General features: G+C 43.3%; 1 protein-coding gene across 3 annotated transcripts in view; it reads right to left on the reverse strand.

The window, feature by feature from the left end:
* Nucleotides 1–22,205, reverse strand: part of PTPRB (protein tyrosine phosphatase receptor type B) — a 114,527-nt gene that overhangs the window by 25,188 nt on the left and 67,134 nt on the right. For all 3 annotated transcript variants that reach the window (XM_042947169.1, XM_042947168.1, XM_042947170.1), the window contains 9 exons: nt 21,746–22,009; nt 20,722–20,985; nt 18,264–18,533; nt 14,021–14,284; nt 12,129–12,392; nt 11,104–11,385; nt 6,114–6,392; nt 5,435–5,584; nt 2,821–3,064 (listed from right to left, as the gene is read on the reverse strand). In XM_042947169.1, the coding sequence (XP_042803103.1) occupies nt 2,821–3,064; nt 5,435–5,584; nt 6,114–6,392; nt 11,104–11,385; nt 12,129–12,392; nt 14,021–14,284; nt 18,264–18,533; nt 20,722–20,985; nt 21,746–22,009 (2,281 nt within the window). The remainder of the gene's footprint in view (nt 1–2,820; nt 3,065–5,434; nt 5,585–6,113; nt 6,393–11,103; nt 11,386–12,128; nt 12,393–14,020; nt 14,285–18,263; nt 18,534–20,721; nt 20,986–21,745; nt 22,010–22,205) is intronic.

The raw sequence follows: 22,205 nt of genomic DNA on the forward strand, positions 1-22,205 counted from the left end.
TGCTCTCAAAATAAATAAATAAACATTATAAAAATACTCTAGAATAGAAACAAAGCCAGATCAGCACTTTATTAACTTCCAAAATGCCTCCCACCCATCATGATCTGCCCTTTCTCTTCCCATATGGAATGGAGTTAATTATACACCCAGTAATAGGAACCCAGTAGCAAATGGGAAACATTACATTCGTTGACATAATAAACTTGCAAAGCAGCTAAACCTAGCATTTCCCATTTCGTCTCAATCCTCTTCCCCTCACCCCCCCCACCCCCCCCACCCCTCCCCACCCCCACCCCGTTCTCTCTCATCTCTGGAAAAAAGATGCCTGATAGCTTTGAGGGTCACTATGGTGACCATCATCTTGAGACAGGTAGAATTCTGACTGCATTAAGCTAGGGGTCAGCAGCCATCACACAGGATACCACGTAGTGTGTGGTTCCCCCACATACTTTGAAAGGCTGTGCCTCCTCTTATGAAGCATTATCTGCCTGGCATGCTTTTCACAGGACTGAACCAAATGTGGGGAAATATAGGGAAGCTGTGTTCTAGAAAACATGTAAGTATGGCATGAGTTGATCAAGCTATAATAAGAAATGTGTAAGTACTGATAGAGCAACTTGGGTCATTCCCTTATTTGTTCACAAACATTTAATGAGTGCCTCTTTGGGGCCAGGTATCTGTCATATTGTTTTGTCTCTATTAGACTACAAGCTCTCATAGTCTAGTGAAAAGGGGTAAGTAACCAAACAAAGGGCTGAAAAGTCCTGGTAAGTGAGGATTAGAGTGATGAAGGGTCTGGGTGCTGTGGAAATGGAGCTAGGGCCAACTGCCCAGTGTGGGTTGACAGGTTGATTGGGGTAATTTGAGGGCTGAGCTGGTTTCTGAAGTGTATGAAGGGATGCACCAGCCAGTCAAGGGAGGGGAGGGCATCCCAAATAGAGTGAAAAGAATGTGTGAGGGCTCAGAGGTATAAGAGACGCATGTCACTGTCAAAGGAACTCCAAGTAAGGGTTAACAAAAGGCAGGGTGTACTTGTGACAGATGGTAGGAGGCAAAGCAGGAGAGAGAAGGTGAGGGCTTTATGTGCCCTCTTTGGAATCTTCATTTACTCCTAGAAGTGATTGGGGACCACTGGAAGGCCTTAATCGAGAAGGGACATGACCAGGTTTGATGGATCATCTACGTTCCTCCTCAGGACAGCCCTGTGTTGTTTTGCAGATAAGAGAAATGAGGATTTGGGAATTGAAATGCCATTTCCAAGGTTACACAGCTAAGTGGCAGCGCGTGAACTCAGTACAGGCTCTCCCAGGCCCTCAGCAGCCGTTACGAATGGGAAGGAGTGTGGTGGAGAGCGGTAGGCTCTGGGACAGACATGAGCCATCTACAGCTTCTCATTGTCCCTCTCTTAACTGTAGTAGTGACTCAGTCATCTTCTCTCCTTCTCTTTCAGAAAGCAAACAAACAAAAAACAGCCTCCACTTTCCAACTCACAAATCGAATAGAGCCATTGGGAGACTTTTGTTCAAATCTCCTTGAGTCCATGTGACCGAGGAGCTGAGGCATCTCTTGATTCTTACAGGAACTAAAGGATTCCAGGGCTCTGATCTCCCTCACATTTCTCCTTTGTTCTGTCTGAGATCTCACCTCCTTCAGGTAGGCTCATATGGTCTCTTCTGGAATAGAAGACCACATGAGCCCACCTCACTAGTAAGATCGTATGAGTTTACTCTGAAGATGCCAACCTGGGCTAGGGTGGAAATCACATTTTTATGGTGAGTCCTGGGCAGAGGGAGTTACACAGAGTTCCTGCCCAAGGTGAGTTTTCTGGTTTAGGAAAACTGTTGGCCTGCCTGTGTTGATTCCAGGGAGGGGCTGAGAATGTTCTCAGGTGTGATGCCATGTCATTGTCTCCTTTTGGAGAATGTAGGAAAGTATCTGCTGAGACTCAGGGATGATATTCAAAATATGTAAGAGTCAGTAAGACCTGGACACTGACCAACCCGCCATAGAGAACCTGACTGGCTGCCATACTGGCTGGATGTCAGCTCTGCCAACACCTAAGAGAGACAGCACATTCTCTGCAGAAGTACTGATCTTGGATGCTTGTAGCTTCTATCCAAGATGGCAGCCAAGGTTCCCTTTTTCTTGAGGACTCTGGCTTGGGATGCTGTGTACTTCTGCTCACACTTGCTTTTGGGGAGCACAGTGTAGACCAAGGGCACTGCCAATTCCTATGACTGAAAGGGCCTGTTGGCTGCCATAGTGCTTCCTAGGGCCAAAGCAAACAGCTGTTCCTTTTCATCTGTCATCCTAGCAGGAGGAAAGGGTACTCCCATTCATTAAGGGGCCTTCGACTTCAAGAATTCTGTCTGGACCAAAGAGCACCTTCATCTTTTTATGCCTTAGAAGGTAAATAAATATGTGTAATTACAACCCTCACTAGAAGTAGAAGATGAAACTTCATATTTCTTGGGTCTCCCTACACTCAATTTTTCTGTTTGGACATCTTCGCAGTCATTAAAATAGTAAAGAAGTTGTTTTATTTGTACTAAAGAAGTTAGGAGAAAAAACAATCTATTAAGAACCTTCAATTCTTCATATAATGAATTAGAGCTTTTGCAGAGTGCCGAAGGCCGGCCTTCTTTACACATTACCTGTGAACGGGGGCAGGAATTCAACTTTTATAAATGATCCAGTAACATGTAGAACACTGTTGTAGTGCTGGTTATTAATCTACGGGAGCTCAAGTGCATCAGATGCCCAGACTGCTAAGGACCCAGTAGTGCAGCATGTCCCTTCTTGCAAAACAATACATCTAACCTGTAGGCAGTGCGCGGCTTCAGTGGTCCGTCACAAAATTTTTGCTGATTGGGATCGCATTTTCCACCCAGGCTCTCCATCTCTGCTCCAAGCTTAATGTTAAAACTCTTGGAGTTGCTGTCGGGACTTTCGGCACATTTGCTGGCAAAGTAATCGGTCTGATACATTCGGATGGAGGCATTGTGCCTGTATTCTAGGTAGGAGGGCAGAGGGTGCTGTTGTTCTGGCTTCAGCTCATCACTGCCTGGAGGGAGAGAACCCACAGTGAAGCACTGGCTTTCTCGTGACTTCAGTGATTCCTAACGAGGTTTCTACGTCTGCCTCCTCTCACCCACCATCACCGGTCATCTCCAAAGTGCAGACTCTTTGATCTTGAAGGAGGCTGCGAAATTCTCCTAACGAAGTTAATTTTAATTCACTTCCCCTAGAATGAAAATTAAAGTGTGTGGATACAAAATTTTATACACACGCGTACGTATATTTATGCACACACCCTGTCATTTTTCTAGGAAATAGAATGTGTGTATTTGAGAGGTGAACTCACTGCATCTGATAATAATGTGTTCCAGAACACCAGAAAGTTGGACACTCCCCACTGTGAGTCAGCCCACTAGACAAGCTCTCTACCTTGCCAATGACCATTGTAGCTGAGCTAATAAGGAAATCCCTATGACCTAGGAAATAGGGAAGAGATAAGAGAAATCAAGTTCAAGTCCAGAGCAGTCACCCAAAGGCACACTCCTCGGGCCACACCCTGTCAGATAATTGCTCCGTGTACAGCTCTCTGTTATCTTGAGTACAGTTTAATACTGGCTCGAATTTGGCCCCTAGTGCGGAACGCTTCCCAGAACTCTTCTCTGTCCACCCAGCCTGCTGTGTGTTTTGGCACTGCAAACTCGTTTTTGTGTTGGCTGGAGGAAAGCATAATTAGGAAGATAAATATTATAGAGATAGGATACCATTTACGATGCATCGCAAGGAGCGGTATTGTGGGGGTTCACCACATCCCAGACTCTTGTTTAGTAAAATTTGCTCAAAATGAGTGGGTCTTGGAAATATTATCTTGTTGGCAGTAACTGAAAGGAATGCCGGGGCGCCTGGGTGGCTCAATCAGCTAAGTGGACGACTTCGGCTCAGGTCATGGTCTCCTGGTTCATGAGTTCGAGGCCCGTGTCGGGCTCTGTGCTGACATCTTGGAGCCTGGAGACTACCTGCTTCAATTCTGTGTCTCCCTTTCTCTCTGCACCCCTCCCCTGCTCATGCTCTGTCCCTCTCTGTCTCTCAAAAATTAATAAATGTTAAAAAAAATTAAAAAAGAAAAAAAGAAAAGGAATGTTGCCTTTAAGATGAACATATATGCTATGAATGACATTTACATGAGATGGACTGTTATCTTAGATCATCAGGGAAGCACAGCCCAGCTCCATGGACATTAATAATCAAAACCCACATGGCCTGAGAACACAAGGCTGCCTTCTGGGTTATGGCTTCTTTTTGGTCACTGCCTTACATTCATGTAGTAAAACATCACATTCACTACATCTTCATTAAATCTAAAATCTCTCCACAGTTTGCTGATTTATCTCCAACTATGAGATGTAAAGAAATCTGGGATGCACCACTGGCCGTTGAAATTATTTAATTAGTTACGCACAACCAACTTTAGTACAATTAAATTACATGTCAAAGCACATAGACTGTTAGACACCCGGTGAGCTAAAGCACTATTTAGCCTAGGAGCTGCTCCAGCACTTGTCAGCTTTAAAGTTTCTCATTGTCCACAAATGTGTTGAAATAGAGATGCTTAAGAAACTCATGTGCAACCTTTTAAACAATTCTGAAAAAACAGAAGACGTGTAAAAGATACCACACCACTCCAGACACAAACATCCGTTTTGGGGAAATAGTGCACAAGCCCTCAGTGGCAAATACGACACTCCTGTAGGTGGTTTGACAAATGCTGGCGTGATAAACTCTAAAAATCGTACTTGAGGCCCTATGGAACGTTGTCGTAACTATTAGCCTATAGAAATTAGGTAGACTTTGAATGACTTCATAGACTAGAAAAAGGAATATACTGCTGGCAATTCAGTGGAGAAAGGAAGGATGCTTTTCATGATCATCTTTTCCCTCTTTTCGGCTCTTGAATATTTCTTTGTGAATTGGTGAGTGGTTTGGAAGGGTGTGGTTCCTTGAGGTATTTGCGATTGGGGCGGGGAAGGCATTGAAGCATATTGCCGCTTAATGGCCGAACAAAACAAGTAGTGAACAGCATTGAATGAGTGTGAAGAAGGCTGTGTAGGTCAATCCCTGCAATGCACTTCCAGCAGTGCTGGCACATAGGAAAGTCTCCATAAATGATAGTTATTTGTACTTACTGCTGTGGTTGCTATGATTATCAGCCACCCTTTTAATAATTAAACCCAGTGAATAATAGGCTTTATTGTTCAAAGTTTTTGTTACATCTCCCAGCATCCAGCAGAGAGGGGACAGAATTATATAAAGATTTAAGTTTTCCACTCTTCCAAACGTGTCACAGAAAGAGCCTCCACGGTGACCTTTGAGAAAGCAGTCCCCGTGTCCTACTGCTAGCAGATAATCCGTGATCACTTACCATCAGCCTCTCTCACTACCACTGTGAAGTATTTCACAGCTCCATTGGTGTCGCTGAACCAGCTGCAGTTGAAAGTGAAGTTGATGGAAGATTTGCTAATTAGCACATCCTTTTTATTCACACGGATATGTGGAGGTGGAGGAGGGGGCCCTGAAAAAGGATGGAGAAGGAACCCAGGGGAGTCACAACTCTGCTTTTCCATATAACAACAATCAGTGAAACGAAGGTCTCCACGCACCGACCTCAGTGTGTGCGCGCGCGCGCGTGTGTATGTCTGTGTGGAAAGCTTGTGATCCAGAAAACCTCCTCCTCTCCTAGAGGAAAGCAGGCAGAGGAAGTGATGTGCCAGTGGCACGTTAAACCTAATGAAAGAGGCAGCACCTCAGCAGGATTTCCTGAAGTCATAGCACCAAAGTGCTTAAAAGCTCCATTATAGCTCTAACTCTATCAGGCAAAGTGACGTATTTAAAGGCTAACTCATTCAAGTACCTTAAGATCATTTAACTTGTTTGCTGCCAGACACAGAGAAATGTCTCCATTCCCTGAAGGCTTCTAGGTTCTCTTTTCCAAGTGACAACAAGGCCTGCTCATGTGGAAGCGACCTGCATGCAAGTGAGTGGCAGTGATGGGTGCGGTACAACAAGGTGTTCACTCAGCGCATGCGTCCAGAAACACTTACGGTCTATCATTGTGATAGTGCTGTCTTCAACCACCTCGCTGGTCATGCCAGCCGACTGCACCTTGATGGACACCAGGTACCTCTTATGGGGCACCAGCATCATGATGTTGAGCAGAGATTTTTCTTTCTCCAGCTTTCTGGAAAATTCAACTTCTTGAGTGTCCATTTTCCGACATTCAATGCTATACCCATCAAAGTCAGAATCAGGAGGGATCCAAGAACAGGCGATGGCTGTGGAGTTCTGAGGCCTGCAATGCAGGTTTTGTATTTTATCTGGCTCTAAAGGAGAGAAAGGAGGAGACACTTCTTACAACTCTGTGAGACGTATTTTTTTCTTCCAGCTCCTCTGGGCCCTACTTGCTCTGAGGTCTAAATAAATAATTCTCAAAATTTACTTGGATTGTTTTTCAAGAAAAAAAATTATTATGGATCTCCCAAGGAATTTCACACTCTGCGAAACATTAAAAATTAAAACGCTGTCCCTTTAGAAAATCACCAGGTGCCAAAGTGATCAGAAACACAAACACACAACTAAGTTTAGTCGGGGCACTAAAATTAAGGGGCGGAGTCAGATCAAAGGTGGGGCTGAATAGCCAAAAGATTAAAAATGCAGCTTGGCCTGCCAGAATTCAAATTCTGTTTATCAGCTGTGACTTCTTAGGCAAGTTACGTAAGGTGTCTGTGTCCCATTTGTAAAGTGGGGAGACCAAGAGTACCTCGATCCTGTGATCACTGTGATGGTTCAGGGAGTAGAACCAGGCACAGCCACCTAGAAAATGGTGGTTGGCAGAGTAATCGCTCAGTAAATACTAGCTGTTACGAGAAAATTAAGAAACGGCATTGCTTACTTGTTAACCCCCTAGGCCTTGGCTCTGTCCCCCTCTTCCACTTTTGCCTTTCCTGCTCACACACATGTTCCAGGCACCGAAACTGCTTCTGGCTCCCCATGTACACCACGCTCCTCTACCTGCTATGCTTATGGTCGTTCATTTTCTTCTGCCCAACAGAGTGCCAGACCCAGTAGGGACCCAGTGAATGGCAGCTGATCTCATTAGTTGTTGTGAATGACACCACAAGGAGTAAGAGATACAGTTGGACAGAAAGGCACTTATGTGACCTGACCGTGCACATTAATAACCAAACTCTATAGGCTTTCCCAACCAGCTGCATGCCTACATCTCTAACTACATCCTAGGAAGCTACATTGTACGATTTGGATAAGTAGTTTTTGAATTTTAATATTAGCAGCTGAGCCATTTAAAAAAGAAAAGGCCGGGGGCGCCTGGGTGGCTCAGTCGGTTAGGCATCCGGCTTCGGCTCAGGTCGTGATCTCGCGGTCCATGAGTTCAAGCCCTGCGTCGGGCTCTGTGCTGACAGCTCAGAGCCTGGAGCCTGTTTCAGATTCTGTGTCTCCCTCTCTCTCTCTGACCCTCCCCCGTTCATGCTCTGTCTCTCCCTGTCTCAAAAATAAACGTTAAAAAAAATTTTTTTTAAATAAAAAATAAAAAAAATTAAAAAAAGAAAAAAGAAAAGGCCGGTGTGCCTGGGTGGCTCAGTTGGTTAAGCGTCCGACTTCGGATCAAGTCATGATCTCAGGTTCGTGAGTTTGAGCCCCACATCGGGCTCTGTGCTGACAGCTCAGAGCCTGGAGCCTGCTTCAGATTCTGTGTCTCCCTCTTTCTCTGCCCCTCCCCCACTTGTGCTCTGTCTCTGTCTCTCTCTCAAAAATAAATAAACATTAAAAAATATATTTAAAAAAAAAAAGGTCTCAGTTCCCCGATATGTTAAATCAGAGGGTCGCTGGTCCTGTGCTTTAAGCGTGCCTTGGTGGTCAGGGGTGCTCTGCTGGGGTGACCTCCCTAAGACTTTCCTTACCTTGCCCCTTGTCCCCTGGAATTTCTGAGGAAATTCTTGAAAATCTAGGTCTAGACCACCCTATTTCATTCCAGGAGTCAAAAGTCTTGACAAAATTCATTTTAAAAAGCCTGCCCATTGTTTTATTGATCCCAGCAGAAAATACAGTAACAATTTTCAGACAGCACTAATCAGTGGCATCAAAGCATCAAAAAGACTCACAAGAGCACTGCACGATGAGGGGAAGGATTGAAAAAATAAGGCTAAAGACACTTATGTTTGACCTTTAGGACACCAAATAGAAAAAAAAAAACAACCCTCTTCCATTTCATTGTTGGATTTTTATAGTCCCTGTTATAAATGTAATCCTTTTCTCTTTTCTCCACCTGCCCTTCCTCCCCAAATTAAAATTGTATATTGGTTCATACACCCTGTAGGTAGGACTGGCTACGTAACTTTCAAGGTCCAGTGCCAAATGCAAATGCAATGCCCCATGTTCAAAATATTATTAAGATTTCAAGATGGTGACAACAGAAAATGAGACCAAGCATAGGGTCCCTCCAGACGCAGGCCTTGTGTGCCTGCACAGCAGAAAGCTCTAAGCCCTGCTTGCAGAACAGATCACAGATGAGCGACTAGGAACTATGTGTAGACCTGGTAATCAATCCCTCACAGAGAAGCACCTGTTGCTCTGATTTGGTATTCAACCCACCTTCTCCTGACACCTCCTCCTTCGTTATAGGACTCTGTCCTTAACAATCATGACTTTGAAATACTCAGTATCTTTGTGCCACTGAATGAATTTCTATTACATATCAAGGTGTAAAATATCAGCTAAGTCATAACAGTTTAGATAAGAATGATTTAGAAAAAAAATCAATCTGAAGATTTTTCAGGATACAGGAATTGGCCTTTGAGGCAAGCAATAATTGTGTCTTTTAAAAATGTTTCTATTTATTTTTGAGAGAGAGAGAGTGAGAGAGGAGCTCAGACAGAGGGGGATAGAAGATACAAAATGGGCTCTGTGCTGACAGCAGACAGCCCGATGTGGGGCTTGAACTCAAGAACCGAGAGATGATGACCTGAGCCGAAGATGGAAGTTTAACTGACTGAGCCACCCAGGTGCCTCAGTAATTGTGTCTTTTCAAACATTAACTGCTTCTTAATCTTTTGAACTCCTTCAGACTAATCACAGCTGGAAATCAAGACATCTTCTCTGTTCAGCCTTAGAGAAAGTCTTTAAAAATATCCTGCCTGATCCATAATTCTAATAATTTGCTCAAAGAATAATATAGAAATTTGCTTCAACCTCTTTCCTCAGTTCCTTCTCCCTCCTCCTTTCTGCCCCTAAATCCCACATGCCTTCTAAGGCCTCAGGTCACATCCCTATTCACTAAGAAATTAGTACCTGCTATGGGCAAGGTGCTCTTCTAGAGACTGTGAACAGTTCAGAAGTGAATAAGGCATTAGCCCTAACCTCTAGGAAGGTAGAGGAGTACAAAACAGCCATAATACGAGTTGGCAAGGAGAATGTACCAGAAGAAATGGAGAAAGAAGGCGGTGGGTGGAGCACCAGACAACTTCTCAGAGTCGGTGGTGGGCAGGAGTTGGCAAAGGTTTTCTGGCAGAGAGGACACCTCGCTGAGAATTGGGAAAGGGGTGTTTCAGGCAGAGAAATGCATGAACCCAGGCACCCAGGGGGGGAAGGTGGAAGATCAGGGCTTGCAGATTGTTCATCGTGGCTGGAGCAGATGTGTGAGAAACGGAGTAGTGGAATGATTCCACGTGGGAATGATCAACTTCTCTGTTGCTTAACCCTCTATTATGATGGGTTTTCTGTTACAACCAAACCCAGTCCTAACTAATGCAATCCTTAAAGTTCTATCAGCCCTTCCCCATAAAACACAGCACTGAGTCCCTCTTCTCGCCAGCGGCTCTCCTTGTAGGCATGCTCCATTTCGTAAATGCCACTCTTAAATCCCAGCACCCAGGACAGAATACAGTATTCCAGAAGCCATTTAATCAGTCCAGCCTCTACTGAGTTCTTACCTGAGCACCTGTTTTGGTTATACAGCCCACGGTAAGCCACTGAAAACCCATCCTGAGCTCGCTGTAAATTAAAACTCTTAAGTTCTTTTTCACAAATTTCTCTTGACATCCAACTATTTAATCCCAAACTGCTCTTTGGATACACTATGGAGTACAAGTTATAATTATTATAAGATTAATGTTTGTTGAATAGATGAAACAACTACTTGCTTAAGTTTATAATTTTCAACTATTTATTTTTATAAATAACCACTATCTGATCTGGTTGTAGAAATGACATATATAGGTATTACTGAAAAATAAATATGTGGATTGAGGTTTCTATACTGAAAACGTTTGTTCTTTGAGATTTGCTGTACCTATTACAAAGTGCCTTTGGGAAGGAACTGATATATATTTCATTGCCAAAGTATTTTTATCTTTAGGATTTACAGCGATATGTCCTAGCTGACCCCTCTGTTTCTAGTTTGCCCCTTTCAATCCATTCTCTACACTGTACCCAGAGTGACTTCTTATAGTGCAAATTTGATTATGAGATCTTGGCTGCAAATCCCTTGGTGGCTCCAACTGATTGAGGAGAAAGTTGAAATCACTGCTGTGGTTCACAAGACATTTTATGACCTGATTCTCTTAATCCTCACCTTTTATGCTCTGGCCAACTAACCTCTTCTGTTCCTCTCTCCTGCCTGGTCTTGGAATATTTTATTCTGTCTATCTAGAATATTCTCCACTTCGTTCCCCATATCCACCTGGTGAGTTCCTTAGGCTTTGATTTGGAAGTTTCTTCTTCCAGGAAGCTCTCTTGTGGTGGCTCAGATGCCCCTACCATGGGTTTCTACAGAACCAAATACTTACTTCGTCACACTTGCCACTCAAGCTCCATGAGGGCAGAGACAACCTCTTTATTGCCCATTGTTGTTAATGTTGAAGGAATGAAGACGTCTATACAGACTTATGCCTGAATTCAAACCTAACCAACCCCAAGTAAAAATGTGGATTTAAACCAAGCCTCGCTGGAGTAAGAAGTCGCAACACATACTTCCCCCTCACTCCATCTGAGAACCAAGAGTAGTAAAACATGCCATACTTGTCCTCACGGATCCAGATACTGGTTTGCTATAGGTTTTCCAGGAATCACCGCTGATAGTCTTGACACTAAACTGATAGGATCTCCCTGGACGAAGACCATACACAATGCGTCCTTCCGATTTTCTATTGCTGTAGGGGTTGAAGACCGTGATGGCATCTCTGGGGAACCACTGTAGCTCAAAGTCATCGTAGTCTGTCCAGTCTGGTGGCCCCTTCCAGGTGATGGCCAAGGATGTGTTTGTAACATCAGCAAATGAGATAAGACTGGGAGGACTTGGGGCTGCATGTAGGAGAACATGAAAAAAATCACATAAACATGTCTATGCCATAGCATAGACGAGAGCTGGGTGACATCAGATGTACCTTAAGGTGCTTTGTAGGAAGCAATAATATGAAAATCTAATAGAAGCTTCTATCTATAGTGTTTACTATGTGTCAGTTGCAGTCCTCAAGTGTTTTACGTGCATCTTCTTTAATTTTCCTAAGGAGAGATTCCTTACCAAGGTGCTGTGGAGCATGGGTGCGCCCTGAATGGGTTACAAGTGTGCAAAGGTATTGGTTCCATTAGATTTTGAGGTGTGAGGGCTACAATCCACAATTATGCCCAGTTGCAGATAGCTCTGTTCATTGATCCCAGGGTGGTGTACAGATTAATGTTATCTGTGTATGCCCGGGAGATAAAAAATTTAGGAAGCATTGCCAATAGCAATGCAATGATGACGTATATGATTATCCCCATTTTACAGATAAGAAGACTGAGACTTCGAGATGTTCAATGACCTTCCCAGCTTCACATAGGTAAGTGGCAGAGCTAAGTTAAGGACCTAGACCCTTTTCCTAGATCTTGTAGGAACAGTGGTTAAGGTCTGCTTCCTTTATCCATTGTAGCATAGTGCCTTCCCAAGAGCTAGCACGAGGTACTCCATTATTGATTTTCTTTCTTCTTATTAAAACCATAACTCAAATGTGTCTTTAGAAGCTACTTCCTACCAATAGTTGGCCTTTGGCAACAGAGCTCCTTACCTGTTCTGCTCTCCCCCATGAGCTTGTTCCTGAGGTCCCCGCTGTGAGTTACCACACACAGCGTGTACTTCCTTCCAGGAATGAGGCCATGGAAACGCCACTCTGTCAGGTTCTTGTCTTTCCAGTTTTCCTTCTTCGTGCCATTGGGGTTGTACAGAATCAGCTCATAAAAATCGAAGTCCCCAGAGGCTGGACTCCAGCTGAACCAGAGACTGTCTGTCATGTTCCGATTGGATCCCCGGAGGTTACTCACAGAAGCTGGGACTTAAACACAGTGAAAACCTTTACTAAGGACAGAGGAGTTACAAGCAAAAGCACTTGGCCTACAGGTGAGAATACGAGCTATGTTGGGCATATGGGTGAGTGGTACCCATTGCAGAGTCAGATCTTGCCTGCATTTCAGGGCACTTACGTAGAGGGGCATGTGGTCTAGAGATGTGGTACAAACGAAAATAAAAACAAACCAGCACAGGTGGTGGCTTCCATATGCTCACCACACATAGCCTGATAAACATCTGAAATGAAATCTTCAGAAATGATTAATTAAAACTCGTCAAACAGTTCATAACTTACCTTATGAATGGCCTTGAATATATTCACAAAAGGTGCCAGCCCTTTCCAGGCTGGCCCATCACACCCAGGCCCCTTATCCCATAACATCCTCCCCTGGGTCTCTCTGCTTCCTCTCCGCTCTCTTGTAGGTTCTCAGTTCCCTCATTCGTTTTCTTACCCAAATCTATATTGGTAGATCCTCACTTGGGAAAAGGGTGTTAACAGTCATGTCTACCACTATGTAACTTAGTCACACTGGCACCTGTCCCGTGGGTATTTAAGCTTCGTTATTCTCTGGGAGTGAAGACTGCTGTCTCTTGATGGAGGAACTTTAGACATTAATGAGCACATAAGGGAAGATGTGCAGAGGGCAGATTGTCCTAGAAACAGTAACATCAAGGCAATTCTATTCAGGGTCTAGGTGTATCCATATCTGTTGCTCATTTCATTCCCTTCCAAAAACACGCTGAGAACTTCTGTTGGGTGCCTGGGATACACTTCCCTCACCTACAAGGCTCACCTGAAATGCTTTCCCTGTCTAAAGTCTTTTCTTGTCCTGCCAAGTCACTCTGTCACAACATACTGTTTATTTCCTTCACAGACTTCAAGGCATTCCCAAGTCATGTCCCTTAAAAATCTGCTGTCTGGCCCTGCTCCCTCTCTGCCAATGAGAGCTCTATAGTCAGGGGCCTCATCTGTGCTGTTCACAGATTCCAGCAGTGAGCCCCGTGCCTGGCATACAAAGCACTCAAAAACTATTGTCAGATGAGAAAAAAAAAAAAAAAAAAAAAAAAAAACTGAACGGGAAAATAAAATAATGGCCTCAAATTATGGAAAACGAGTGGATTCAGTTTCTTATTTGCAGCCCAGAGAGATGTCTCTTTCTCTCCTTTTCCTGCAATGCTTTGTGTGCATTTCATCCAGTGCCATGTTTCTGTCTCACAGTGGACATTGCTTGGTCCTTTCTGTAGTTGGCCCTTCTCCGGACCTGCCCTCCACTCCACGCGTGTCCTGTAGAAAGCTGAAAGGCACAGCTTGAATCAAACCACAGTGGGTTACAACCCTCTTGTGGCAGTTTGGTGGCAAACAGAGAAGCCAGAATCATTTTTCCACCAAACCCTATGAGGTCAACTAGTGGTGGCAACAGAGCAGAAGCCAGTGCAAAGGCAATTCTGATATGTAATCAAATGCCTGATTTCAGATAAAAAAGCCTGAAGGTCACAAGGTCATATAAAGCTAGACCATGGCTGGAAGAGGGAACTAAGGACAAAACAAGGAAAAGCCAGTGAATACTGAGACAATTTCCCCACAATACATTCCTGCTTGGGTCCGGGCCTTACCTGTTCTACCGAATATGAAAGACTCATTAGACAGCTCCCCACTGTGAGTTACTATCACCATTTTGTACATTCGGCCTTGCAGCAGGTTCTGGAAAGAGATACTCTGGATTCGTGGGTTGACTTGAGCTCTCTCCTGAAGCGTTCCATCTGGGTTATACAGAAAGATGTTGTACCCGTTGAGTTCCCCTTCCGAGGTGGTCCAGCTTAAGGTCAGATGTCTGGTGGAGTTCTCTACGATCCTCAGATTGGTGACAGCTGCTGGGACTGGAAAAGTTGAGCGAGAGGGTGAGACCGAGTTTTAGTACCCCCTTGACACAGCCCAGGCCTGACGCCCAGGTGGATACACTCCACAGCAGCTTCAAACACATGGTCTCGGCCTTCAGAAAATATTGACTTCATGGGGACCCCAAAACTAAGAAGACTGAATTTTGTGCATTACTGATGTTGAAACTGTCAATTCAAACAACAACAACAACAACAACGACAAAACAAAAGCACAAGAGAACAAAGAAAAACCAGTAACTGGGAAATTATCTACAAATATGTTTTTTGGATATAAAATAAATGTTAATCTGACCTGTGTGACTAAATGTTTTTCTTTCTTTCTTTTTAAATTTTATTTGAGAGAGAGAGAGAGAAAGAGAGAGAGAGAGAGAGAGAGAGAGCACAAATAGGAGAGAGGGGCAGAAAGAGAGGGAGAGATAATCTACGTGGGGCTCAATCCTACAATCCTGGGATTATGACCTGAGCTGAAACTAAGAGTAGGATGCCCAATTGAGCCATCCGGGTGCCCCAAGGCTAAATGTTTTTCTAATAATAAGAGCTAGATAAAAAATAAAAAACTATCTCTGAATGCCATTTGAAAGCTAAGGAATGGCAAACGGAAGTAAGGGCAGCGGGGAGGGAAGAGAAGTGGGAAAGAAAGAGAAAAGCAGACAGAAGGAGGAGATTTGAGTCGGGGATATGGGAAAGAGATGCAAGAGGAAAAGCCAAAACCATTAAACAAATAGTAATGGGGCACCTGGATGGCTCAGTTATTAAGCATCCGGCTTAGGTCATGACCTCACGGTTCATGGGATCAAGTCCCGCACAGGGCTCTGCACTGGCAGGCTCTCTCTCTCTCTCAAAATAAAAAAATAAACTTAAAAAAGCAGTCTTAAAAATTATTTACATTGGGATTTTACGACCCTTTCGGTCTTCAGTGGTACCTGTTGGCAAAATGATCAAGAGCCACCAGAAATGACCTGCTTCCAAACTGTTCGCACAGGTGCTGCCTAATTCCACGGATGCCAGTGGAAACAGAACACCTGCCTCAGTCTCTTCTGGGTTCTTCTCCCTCCAGTCTAAACACTTCCTGTTTTATTTTCTCCCTCTCCCTGTGCCAGATCCCTGAAAGTTGATGTTTCCCATCATTCCATCCTCTGTCCCCTTCCTACTCCATAACATTGGCTAAACAACCAACCTCATTCACTTCATGGATTGCTATGACTAAATGTTTACGTCCCCTCCACCTCAAATTCTTATGTTGGAACCTAACCGCCAAAGTGATGGTACCAGGGGCTGCGGTTATTGGGAGGTGATTAGGTCATGAGAGTGGAGTCCTCATGAATGGGATCAGTGCCCTTATAAAAGAGACCCCAGAGAGCTCTCTCGTCCTTCTACCATGTGAGGACACAACAAGAAAATGCCATCTATGAACCAGAAAATGGGACCCTACCACACATCAAATCTGCTGGTGCCTTGATCTTGGACTTCCAGCCTTGAGAATTGTGAGAAATACATGTTTGTGGTTTAAGCCACCCAATTTGTGGTATTTTTGTTATAGCAGTCTGAACAGACTAAGGCATGTATTTAATTAGAATTTTTGTCCAAATATTTATCTCCAGCTCACTTTTCTGAGCTTGGGCCATATTTTCTATTACTGATGATCATCTCTCACTGCAAGCCATTCAGACATCTCAAACTCAGTACAAAACTGAATCCTGTCTCTTTCTCCTTGACACTGCTCCCCCGTTCCTCTTATCTCAATTAATGGCATCATCTTCTTCCAGATACCCCAGGTAGAAGTTCTGGAATTTTCTGTTCCTCCTCCTGTATTCTACTCGGACACCAAGTAGCCATCTTATCTAATGAAGAAGTATTTCTTGACTGTATCTACTTTTCTTCACCAGGGCCCCTGTGTTAGTTCAGCTTTTGACCCTTATCATTTCTATAACTGCAGTCATCTTATGACCCCAGTTACCTTTCGGACCACATCACCCCACTTTGTTCTCACTCACTCCGCTCCAACTATTCTGGCCTCTTTACTGGTCCAACAGGCCAGACACACTCCTGCTTCAGGATCTTTGCCTTAGCTCTTTGCTCTGCTTAGGGATATTCTTCCCCCAAATGCCTGCATAACCCTTTTTCTCATTTCTTTCAGACTTTTATTCAAATATCACCTTCTCAACAAAACCTGTGAGGACTGTGCTATCTAGAATTGTAAGCCTCGGGGCACCTGGGTGGCTCGGTTGGTTAAGCGTCGGACTTTGGCTCAGGTCATGATCTCACGGTTTGTGGGTTCGAGCCCTACGTCAGGCTCTGTGCTGACAGCTCACAGCCTGGAGCCTGCTTTGGATTCTGTGTCTCCCTCCCTCTCTCTCTGCCTCTCCCCTGCTCGCACACACACACTCTCTCTCTCAAAAATAAATAGACATTAAAAAATTTTTAAATTGCAAGCCTCTAACACTTGTTAATCCTGTTTTACTTTTTGGGATTCACCACCATCTAATCTACTATATTTTTTACTTATTTATTTTGTTTACTGCCTTTCTTTCCTACTGGAATGTAAGCTTTATGACCACGTTTTACTCACTTCTGGGTAGCCAGCATTTAGAAAGGTGCCTAGCACATAGTTGGTGCTCAATGACAAATGAATCAATGAATGAGTCTCTTCTCCATTCAACCTGTCTATCCCCCATTGCCATCTGATTTATCTTCTTTAAGGTACAAGTTTTTATTACAAAGCACTCACTGTCTGGCTGAAAAACCTGTATTGTCTCCTCACTGCTTATAAGATGAAAAATAACCCCCTGAGGAAGACGTGCCAGGCGCTCTCTAATCTGGCCCTAATCTGCCTTTCCAGCCTCACCTCTCCATCATGCCACCCACACCTCATCCATCCATTGCTTCTCACTGCTCCTTCTCACACCTCCCTGTCTTGGCACAGGACAGTCTGTCTGTACATGGTGTCCTTTTACCTTCTCTCCACATGCAGAATTGTTTCATCCTTCATGACAGTACTGAAACGTCAGTTTTACGAGGACCTCCCAATTCTACCTGTCCTCCATGCTCCTCTTGGTATTGGACATTCCTTTCTTCTATATAATCCTTATCACAAGTATTGTCATCACAAATACCACAAAGTATTGTCATCCTTTGTCTATGTGTCTGTCTATCCCACCAGTCAGCCAGCTCTTCCGGGACAAAGCATGCTTAATTCATCTTTTCATCTCTGTCAGCATCACCCCCCCCTTTCATATCTAGCTCCTTCATAAGTAATCAATTAGACCAGTGTTGTTGTCTGAATAATGACCCCCCAAGATGTCCATGTCCAAATCCCCAGAACCTGTGAACATGTTATCTTATGCGGCAAAGGGGACTGTATACCTGTGATTAAGTTAAACATCTTGAGGCAGGGAGCTTATCTTGGATTGTCCAGGTGGTGACTCACAAGAGTCCTTAAAATATGGAGGAGGGACGCAGAAGAGTAAAGAAAGAGATATGGTGACATACACCGAGGTTGGAACAATGCCATTGTTGGAAGGAGGACATGAGCCAGGGAATCTGAGTGGCCTCTAGAAGCTGAAGAGGCCAAGGAGAGCTTCTCCCCTAAAGTCTCCAGGAGAAACACAGCCCTGCTGATACCCGATGCCTTAATTTTAGCCCCATTAGACCCACTTTCAGTTTCTGACCCCCAGAGCTACAAGATAAAAAATCTATGTTGCTTTAAGCTGCCAAGTTGGCGGTAACTTATTGCAGCGGCAGGCAGTAGGTTTTAACACTGTATCTGAACTGGCGTGGGGTAGGCTGAAACCTGTGCGGAGAGGCTGGCTGACAGGGAAGTGGTAAATCATGGTGAATGTTCCCACTGTGTCAAGAAACAGACATCATCTCCCCGTGTTGCTTCATCTCTCCAACCCTTCGGTTCTGAAGGAATAGCACACAGGGAGAGATCTGGTATGAAACAAGCCATGCGGATTACCTGTTCGGCCTTCAGTTTGGGCTTCTTTGCTGAAGAGACCTCCACTGACAGTTAAGATCCGAATCTTGTACTTTGTTCCCGGTGTTAGGTCTTCAAATTTGTGCTGCATGGTGGAGGCTGGCTCTGACGTGTTACTCAGAAGGATCCCATTTTCATTTAGAAGCAGGATCTCGTATCTTTCTGCCACACCAACAGCCTTTTGCCAACTTACAGTTAAGGAATGACTGCTGTATGCGTTGTTTGCAACTATTCCCTGGACAGATGCTGGAACTGCAAAGAAAGAAGAGAAGCAATGGCCGTCAGATTCCCTCACTTAGGGTAAACCGGCTGAGAAACCAATGGAGAAAAACTGTCCTAAATGAACTGTGGGTAGAAGACGATGCTACCAGTTCACTTGTGTTGCACCTACACTCCCTGTGTGTGCCCTTAGGAGAGAGCACTTCTTGGCCTGAATTATCTGTACACCTGCTTTGGGTCTCCATTCTTTTCGCTGAATTAAGACAGGATCTTGAAGTCAAACAAGTAGAAAAATTAGTGAAAGTGACACTGATAAATATGCAGTGATTCATATTTATGTATCTAGAAAGTGGAAGATGCTGAACACATTTACATTCAGTGAATATAGTTTGGACGGCTGAATTATGTTTAGACTTTCATTCCCAAGATTAACTCAAGTCAAAGCTCTGAGCCTTCACCTAAGCAGTAGCATATAATGATTTTTTTTTTTTTTTACTATGGCTCCTGATGTGAAAGGCAAAATAGTATTATTTTGAATAATATTTTCTGTCCTAGGCTCATATTTTTTTTTCTCATTCTACATAATCTTAAGAGATCTCATCCACTCCCATGGTTTGAATTGTTACCCATATGGTGACGACTCCCAAATTTAAACTTGCAGTTCAGATCTCTCTTCTATTTTTGCAAATGACATCTCTCCCTGCATGTTCCATCCAATTCTCATGAGGCCCAAATTGGACTCCTCAGCTCCCTCCTCATAACCTCTTTCTTGTCCTTTGTTTCTCTTGGTCCAAGCCGGAAATGTGGGTTGTCACTCTGATCCTTCTACATATATAATCAAACATGGGTCTTGTAATTCCTAAGTCCTAAATCTCATATCTCTTTCATCTATCCACTTCTCTCCCTTCTCTATCCACTACTACTCCCCTAGGACAACATCATCCCTCACATTAGTGATCAGTCCCCTTGCTTCCTCGCCTCCCACACTATGTGTGACATATTCTCACAGCACCCCCATGTGGATGGCCCTTCAATGGCTCTCCATAATTCTAAACACCTTAACAAGGCACACAAGGCCCTTCAAAATTTGGTCCATCTACTTACTTGGCCACATGGTTCATCTTTAGCATACCACACAGTGCGTAGGTCCTTAAATGTGCCATACTTTCTCTCACCTTCAGGCCTTTGTTTTTTTCTGCTGGAACCAAGTCAACATACGTGTCACCAGTATGACTCTTAGTGTCTATTTAGATGTTACCTTTTCCTGGAAACCTTCTCTGACTCTTCATGTTTGCTCCTAACACACCTCATTATGATTTTTATTTTAGAACTTGTGCTGTAATTGCCTTTTTATTTCTCTGTCTCCTTCACTAGATCATAAGCTTCTTGAGGTTGGGGCTCTATCTTGCTACAGAATTCCCATTTTCTAGCATAGTGCTTAACATATGGTTGGAGATATACATATATGAAATAGAGACATAGTAGGGCACAGTACAGAAGCCCAGGCCCCACAGCTAAACAAGTGGTTATGAGAATGGAAGATCTATTGTATCCCAGTATAGAGGGTATAAGGTTCGGAGCCAGACAGACTTAGATTTGAATTATAGCTCTTGGTCTTATTACTTATATACTTGATAATGTTCTATAAACTTTCTGAGCCCTATTTTCATCTGTAAGATGAAAAGAATGATCTCTATCTTCTAGTGTGACTCGAGATAATTTTAAATGCCTGGCATATAGCAGGTGCTTATAGCTTATTTTTGTTTTATAAGTAATATATTAACAGTAATATTAATATAAATAGGCACATTATTCCTTCATTTGCTACTTGTTCTTGTAACAAATGAAGTAAATGGCATAGGTGTTCATTTAAAAAAGTAATTTTGAGAAAGGGGTAAACTTTACAGAAAAGGGTAAATATTTATAGGTAGTTAATGTCAATAGTTCTAAGTGTCTACTTGTTAAAATTAAAGTTTTTATATCCTTTAGCACATATGCAAATGTATTCAAATGATTTGGTTCCTAATTACCTTTCATTTGTTTTGAAGATCTCTATTAAGAAAGAAAAATGCAAAAAAAAAAAAAAGTATGAGAAAGACTCTTGAAACCACATTCAATTGTAGCTTTGGATTTGGTTAGTTTTGATTTGTGAATAGCTAAGTAAGTCCACCTGTTGTCGCATTATGGATAAAATTTGGCTTTTTTCCAAGCGGGCACTCACCTGTCCGCCCAACGGCGTCTATCTGGTTCCTTAGGGACCCACTGACCGAGGCAATCACAATCTGGTACTGTTCCCCGGCCACCAGTCTATGGAATGTGTGCTCAGAGACGTGCTTGGAGATAGTCTGAGACTCAACCTTTTGATTCTGCCTGAACGCTGACACGGTGTAAGAATCAACATCGCCCCCACCAGGAGTCCAGTTGACTGTCAGGCTGTCTGTCGCCCCATTGGAAGAAATGTGAATATTTTTGACAGTGCTTGGAACTAAAAAGGAAAATAAATTTAAAAGTCATCACTCAGAGAATGAACTGTGGAAATTTTCAGCCAAAATTTTCGTGCTTCTTATATTTTGGCACTTACTAAAAGAACTTGCTCGGATTTTTCTGCCTGAATTGAAGCTGATAGGGGAAGTTTAGGGGGACATGGAAACCAGTGAGTAGAAATGAAGAATGCCAGTAGTAGAGCTAGGGGCTAGTAACATTGCCTTGGTTCAGGTCTTGGTTTTCTCATTTACTATCTGTGGAACTATAGGCAAGTTACTTAACCCTCTGTAAGTCTCAGTTTCTTCATCAGAAAAATGGCAATGTTAGTAATTGTAACCAGCCCACAGAGTTGTGAGGATTGAACAAAAATGTACATGTTAAGTTCTTTACTATGGGTCTGGCTCAAAGTAAACCGTCAATAAATGTCAACTATCATAACAACACTCCGAACAAAGTTCCAAAGAAAGGATACCCAACCAACAGAGTTGTTTTTTTTTTTTTTTAATTTATATGACTTACAGGCACCAGCTATTCACATAAATCCAATGCTATTTGCTGTTTCTCTGAAAGCCTTTTTTCGTTTTACCCTGTGTTGTACTTTAGTTAATCCAGATTGGACAACATCGTTGTCACCATCAAGATAACCTCACTTCTTGCCATCTCCTTCTTACCCTAAAATCCTCATCCCAAATGCCTGGCTACCCAACATGCTAAATACACCACCACAACTACTCAGGTTCAAGAGCCACATTTGAAATTACCTGTGAAGCCCTCAATGAAGGCTGACTGCTGTACATCTCCACTGATGGTCAAGACAAGGATTTTATACTGGCGCCCTGGGGTCAGGGAGGTGAATCGATACTCAGTTGCAGTATTTACAAGGTGAAAAGGTGGAAATACTTTCATATCATTGAACAGCAGTTGGATCTCATATTGGTCAACATCCCCGTCAGCTCGTGACCAAGTCACCAGAAGGTCCTCAGTGCTCCTATTCCGCAATGTTAGATCCCTAACGGGCTCTGGGACTAGAGAGGAATAGAGAAGACACTTCAGGAATGTGACTGATTAAAGTTTACCTACACAATAATTTATGAATCACATTCAAGGAACTGGCAAACATCTCTTCCCCAAATAAACCACTTGAATTACTTCATGCATAATTAAATTAAATAAAAAAAATTGGAAGCAACTATTAAAATTATAACTTTTTTCCTGACATAA

Source organism: Panthera leo, chromosome B4 (genome assembly GCF_018350215.1).
Source record: "Panthera leo isolate Ple1 chromosome B4, P.leo_Ple1_pat1.1, whole genome shotgun sequence".
Lineage (NCBI taxonomy): Eukaryota > Metazoa > Chordata > Mammalia > Carnivora > Felidae > Panthera > Panthera leo.